Source organism: Dreissena polymorpha, chromosome 14 (assembly GCF_020536995.1).
Source record: "Dreissena polymorpha isolate Duluth1 chromosome 14, UMN_Dpol_1.0, whole genome shotgun sequence".
Classification (NCBI taxonomy): Eukaryota; Metazoa; Mollusca; class Bivalvia; order Myida; family Dreissenidae; genus Dreissena; species Dreissena polymorpha.
The window spans coordinates 28726309-28733229 of record NC_068368.1 but is presented as its reverse complement, the minus strand read 5'-3'; the positions used below and the strand labels follow the sequence as shown (position 1 = coordinate 28733229).

Here is a 6921-nt window from a genome sequence, read left to right as displayed (position 1 = left end):
CAGACGGGGTCATGGGTTAATACCTACCCACAGTTTATCCGTAGATTTAAAACTTAATATCGCTCAGACTGCACTGTTTGAGTTGACAGAACATTTTGATCGCAGCGCAGTGTATTACACAATTTGATTTTGGCTTCAATAATTCTAATGGTACCGTTCATTACATGTTATGAATTAAACTACGACATGCTATTGCAGAGCTTGATCTAAGAACGATGGGCTTTACCACATTAACGAGATGTCTACTTTTGACGTTCGGTATGACGTCATTTACGTCTCTGATGACGTCAGGGGTATATTTCGAAGACGGTTACGATCATCACTATACATATTCGTCTGAGTCTGACGTCCTGGGGATGCATAACGTCACAACAGTGATCAAAGTAAGTACCAAAATTGGTTTTCATTCTAACGTCATGGGATGTCATTTCGATCATTAGTGCTGAGTGTGCAATTATTGATAAATATTACATATATATTGTTATTTTTGATTTTTGTCGTTGATCGCGTTTTTGTTTTTGTTATCATCGCCGTTGTAATGCTTTCATCTTCGTTTAATGGTTTATTCGGTTTTATAATCTGTTTTCTTATATTATGTTTCTTCGTGTATGTTTATGATTATTTTGCTATTTGTTTTCCGTGTTAAACTTAACAGAAGAATTGTGATACTTGGTTCATTAATATGGTATAGTACTCCTTAACGAAGTGTTTTACAACCTTGTCAAACCTGTCCATGCCCAAGTGTTAATATGTTAATGCATTTCTATATGACGGCATATAGAAGTCGCACTGTCCGTCTGTACGTCCGTCCGTCCGTTCGCTTGTCCGTCAGAAAATTTCTGTCTAGCCACAACTTTGCCAATCATTGATTGATTTTGAAATAACTTAAAGTAGCTCGACCCAAGCATTACTGATCATAAGACGACGTGTCCCACGTAGCACATTTTCTCTGCCTAAAAGGTCAAGGTCACATGTAGAGGTTAAAGGTCAAATTTGAACATGAAACAGCTTGTCCGGAATGTAACTTTGTGATTTATCATGCAATCTTAAAATACTTAGTAACTTAATAATAAAAACCGCACATGACCACAATAAGGTATTTCACCGCCCCCCCCCCCTCCCTACCCCAAAGGTGAACGTCACGATAAGAGGCCAAATGTCAACTTTGTATATTAAACAGCTTGTTGGTTACTGAATTGAGATTATTTGGTACATACGAATGTGCAATGCCCCTTGTCGGGGCAGATGTTGTACGGGAGATACCCAGGTTGGTAGATATGGTACGGGGAAATCGTTGGTATGTATTTGTTAAGAAGAGTTCAATGCAACTACCACCGCATGAAGTCTTTTGTTATCAACATCATGTCCACAGCAGATAAAACCATCGACATATCACCCTGACTTTTAGCAACAGCTTTGACATAAGAATCAACAGCAATGTCAACATCATCAGCATTAATTTCAGCAGCAACAACAGTACTATCAGTACAAGATCCATTACTTGCATATGTTTTGTCATATAAAAAATGAGCCGTGCTCTGGAAAATGGGGCTAAATTATCGTCCCAGGTTAGGGGACGACAGTTTCAAGTATCGTCCCAGGTTAGGGGACGACAGTTTCCGCTTTAATGATATTGTTCATTCAAAGGAAGTCTCTTCTCAACAAAAATCCAATCAAGGCGAAACGAGTCGTCCCTGATAAGCATGTTACTGACAGGCTTACCTCTAACGATAATTTACGCTTATGCAGTATGCCCCTTTTTCCCAGATCAAGGCTCAGATATATGCAAACATCGGTATTACTACGCACATAAAATATATTAAAGCATGTGTAAATACTTTCATTATTGGATATATACTATGCAAACGCGTCGATACTTTCAGTTCCGGATCCGGTCCGTGAACGCGACTTCGGGAGGCGGTGTCCTGCATCAGTTAATAATCGACAGCTTCGTCCAGCACTCCGAGCACGGATATGGTAAAACGTCTTATTATTAACCTCGTTGAAAAAATCTTAAAACGGACCTTATTGTATGTGCTTAAAGTATCGTCTCAACTTAGCCTGTGCAGTCCCCGCCGGCTACTAAGTGACGACCCTCTCTGCCTACAATTGATGTTCGTTCAGAAGAGACTTTCTTTCAGCAACAATTCTTGTGCAAATTGCACAGGCTAATCACTTAACGTACATACATTTAGTCCAGTTTTTCAAGTGTGAGACTCATATCTATGTAGGCTTACATAAATTTCTATGTTTTATGTTGTAAAATAATATTGTATTTTAAAAATCGAAAACAACTTCGGCTGAATTCTGTTATTGATCATGTAACAAAGTCTTGCATCCCTTTTATTTATGTCGGCTTCGGGTGAACGTTCCTGATTTAATTTGCAACGAAAAAAATCTTGGATTCCAACAATCACCCTTTGTTTTAGAAAAACATTTTATTTATCTTGTATAAGAATCGTCAAGTGCTTCAGATGATGACGGAAACATGTATAGTAATAAATTAACCACAGTTAACAAGACTGTCGTATATATACGATACATTTCATGTTAAAGAATCATCAACATTTTCATTGTTGACGAATATGAACCCACATATTATGTAAACTTCCTGTACTGCGCTATGTATATCAGGATTGGTTTATCTTCAGCCTGATCGAATTGTGGGAATACTTGCGCATTTAAAGTGGATTTTTAAAAAATAATTCATGCAGAGAGTATGTATGAAGATATTTGGAAACGAATAAAACTGTCCGTTTAGGATGCAAGATTGCATATTAAGAAAACTTATTTTATTACAAAGTTTTACATCACTAAGAAGTCTGCATATTGCTTTCATATAAATCTTGCGTTATCAGGAACATGTTTATACGTGTGTTTTTTTACCCAATATCATACTTTTCGTGTGCTTTCCTTTTTTTCTTCACCGAAACAAGCGCAATTTGAAAGCCGGAATTAAGCTTTGATGTTTATAATACGATTATATGCGTCGTTAAAAAATGAATAAATAAACGTTATCGAAGTATATGCTACAACATGATGGTGTTTTATTAAGAACATTTTTTAAAACGTTAAAGCTGTCTAATTTCTTAAGGTTAATTATTAGCCTCGATCTGGGATAACAGGACTTAATGCATGTGCATAAAGTGTCTGCCCAGATTAGGCTGTGCAGTCCGCACAGGTTATTCAGTGACGACACTCCGCCTAAACTGGATTGTCGCCAGTAAAAGACAGCATTTGACAGAGACATGCCATAAAACGGAAAGTGTCGTCCCTGACTAGTCTGTCCGGACTTCAAAGACTAATCTGGGACGACAGGCAATGCAATAAGCCCTGTTTTCCCACAGTGCTGCTCAATTTTTTATTAATACACATGTTTATCGTAAGATCTTTGGCGTTGATGAATTCTTTGTCAACACTGAAACACTAGGTTGTCCTTCAGTTGGTGATAACATCAAAGTCCCGGATAGAAGATAAAGATCTGTCATGCATTTCGAAAAAATATATGCAACCGGATGAAACCGGAAAAGACACATAGTATTATGTACATGATCAAATAGTCTGCTCCCTGACATCGCAAAGAAAAAAAGAGCTATTAAAAATTAGCCTCGCTCTGGGAAAACGTTGTTTAATGTGTGAGCGTAAAGTGTCGTCCAAGATGAGCCTGTGCAGTCCGCACAGGCTTATCAGAGACGATGCATTCCACTTTTATGGAATTTTACGTTTAAATGAAGTCTCTTCTTAGCGAAAATCCAGTAAATGCGGTAAGTGTCGTCCCTAAATAGCCTGGGGTACTGCACATGCACAGTTGGGACTGCTCTTTACGAACATGCATTAAACCCCGTCTCCCAAGAGCGCGGCCTAAAGCAGGATATAACACACGGCGTGAGACACATGTCATTTGCATTCAATATTGTGCGAATGAGTGCAAACTTAGGCGGAACAATGTGACATGATTATCAGTTTTGGCACGCATCAATTGTTCAATTTTTCACGCTGCGTTGGGGAAGGAAAATGGTCGTTGATAATGAATAACTAACATGCACTCTTGAGTAAACTCTAAATATATATCGACACATTAACCATCTGAGAGCCGGTTGCTACCGGTTTGTCCGCAATTTTTCGACAAGATGAATGTCAATGTTCATATTGTTTTTTAACGAATTTCGATGTTGTTTTTTTTCGAAGATGAACATTTGTTTAAGGGTGTCAATCGGGTCTTTTGCAACTTAGACAGTCGGTTTCAAGAATGATAAGTTGGAGGTGTTGAATCCATTTCAAAAGGGGAAACGTGATCGTGACAAGTGCGAGTAGAAGCTTCAATCTCTAGAGTTACCGAATTCCGTGAATATAAATTTCAGAGCATAACATATCCGTGTACGAAATCCCCGAAACAGAACGTGATCATTTTTCTAGTACATCACATATCCGTGTAGCAATTTTCATGACAAAAACTCAAAGTGTCATATAAGCAAATATAAATATGAATTATATCATGTTGATATGTAAAAACATTGGGGATTTCGGTAAAGTCGAGTCGCCAACAGCGGAAATTCCCAACAGCCGATTTAATAATGGTTCATGATTATTTTGCGTAAACAACAAAGTTTTTTGCATTTTTCTTATGAATAAATTATGTAAACCTATTTAACAAAAGTTTATCACATATTTCAAAGACATAAAAGAGAATGACCGAATGATTAGGGCGACAGCTGTATGGTCTAGAGGTCAGATGTTCGAACCCCAGTTCCAGGGACCTTTGTATACACCCGTAAGGAGGGAGAATATAAGCCTCGTTCGGGGATAACGGGGTTTATTGCTTTTGCTTAAAGTGTCAGTTCAGATTAGCCTCTGCTGTCCTCACAGGCTAATCAGAAACGAAAATTTCCTTCTTAATTTCATATCGCTAAGAAGATATCCTTTGAACGTTAAAGTTAATACAAACGGAAAATTTCGTCCCTGTGCGTACTGCACAGGCTAATCTGGGCGACACTAAACGTTCATGCATTAAACCCAGTTTTCCCAAAACGAGGCTCATATATGAATCGCTCTATCGGTTGGACAGGCGGGCGCTTCCTCTGCTTATTTTTGTGGAACGAACTACTGAAACATTTCTACAGCGATGAAATTTGTCCTTAAAATATGTTGTCACCATGAAGTGTAGATGTGCAAATCACTTTTTGAGCCCAAGTTGATCCAAACATTCCTGAGTTATTTGAGTCCAAAAGCTATAACCATTCCATTAACAGCGCTCGCATTACATGAGGGCAGACTTAATTTAATATTTTGTTTTGTTTTGCGTAACTAATATTTGTTTTTACAGCCCACAAGTAAAATCAGTATGCAATAACCGAGTACTACAGATTTGTAAGAAATATGTTTTATCTGTTAACACATAAGAATTGATTCGAATAAATAAAAAATACACCCTTGTCCGTTTCACCCTGATGCGTTTTCCCATGTACCACGAAGCATGGATTCGTCAACCCCACTCCCCGAATACTATTCACAACGTTTGTCGTTTCTTATAGATATCTTACCGACTCAAATAATAAAATGTATTGAAATCGATCAAATGTGTCTTGTGCTGAGAAAATTGGGATTAATTCATGTGCGTAAAGTGTCGTCCCAGATTAGCCTGTGCAGTCCGCACAGGCTAATCAGTGGCGACACTTTACGCACATGCATTATGCCCAGTTTTCTAAGAACACGACTCATTAATGATAATAAATAATAATAACCTTTGATTCCTTTGAGGTAACCGAGTAATAACACTACGTTTGTATCACGCGAACAGTAATTGGGCCGTGCTTTGTGACATTGGGGTTTCATGCATGTGCGTTAAGTGTCATCCCAGATAAGCATGTGCAGTCCGAACAGGCTAATCAGGGACGACACTTTCCACTTTTATGATATTTTACCATTCAAGAAAGTCTATTCATGGCAAAAATCTAGTTTAGACGGAAAGTGTCGTCCTTGATTGGCCTGTGCGAACTGCACAGGCTAATATGGGACGACACTTTACGCACATGCATTTAACCCCTTTTTTACAGAGCACGGCTCAATTTGTAACAAGCATTTTCAAACATAAATATAAATTGATGTATTTCCTATGAACGTACTTTTCTTCCATTATAGCTGATGCAAATGTAAGCTTTAAATTATTTTCGTGGAAAAACGCACACAGGTTAAAGGCCATGAGTGACTTACGCGTTAATGCCATTTTGACTTTTTTAAAGTCCCATGTTATTAATTCATAAACATAGTTTGGTAAAGACTTTATAAAACGTCACGGCCTTTCTTAGATTCATATATTTGAAGAAATCGAATAAAGTCGGATGCATTTAAACTGCTTAGAGTGAATCGGTAAAGAAAGTCGTTTTCAATGTTCGTTGAATAGAAACATACTGAGTACAAAAGATGTTTGACCAATTTTCTTTTTAAATGATTTCAAGAAAGATTAGAGATATCTAGCTTTTGTTTTCGACTCATTTCTAGTAATGAATACTCAATGTTATGTATTGTTTTCAATGCGGGCGGTGCAACAAAGGATATTCATTGGAAGATAAAATGTTAAGTACTTTGCAGCAACGAAATATGAATACGGTACCTAAACCGAGTTACATTTTTTGTTCAATGTTCGTATAGGGAAGTTTGATATTTGAACTCGCAACACTTGATTTGCTGCCAATTTAGAAAGCAAATAACGTGTCGCCACAACGATTTATTGTTTTTTACTTGATAAGTAATTTGTATACATAATGGCTTTCAAGGAAGACCATTTTGTCCCGCTTTATCAGTGTAAGTAAACTTTAAAGAAATATATCTTAATACTTTGTGAAACGCATGACAATGTAAATATTATTGAAAATTTATGACTGATAAGTCCTTTAAAATATCGTATTATCGATTGCAAACCGG

The 6921-nt window shown here is 37.4% G+C and overlaps 1 protein-coding gene across 1 annotated transcript in view; it reads left to right on the top strand.

Moving 5' to 3' along the window:
• Window positions 1–45: 45 nt before the first annotated feature.
• The window catches only part of LOC127859083 (uncharacterized), a 74562-nt gene continuing 67686 nt past the window's right edge, over window positions 46–6921 (top strand). The window contains exons 1-2 of the mRNA XM_052396506.1: window positions 46–383; window positions 1884–1977. Coding sequence (XP_052252466.1) covers window positions 216–383; window positions 1884–1977 — 262 coding nt within the window. The 5' untranslated portion in view covers window positions 46–215. The remainder of the gene's footprint in view (window positions 384–1883; window positions 1978–6921) is intronic.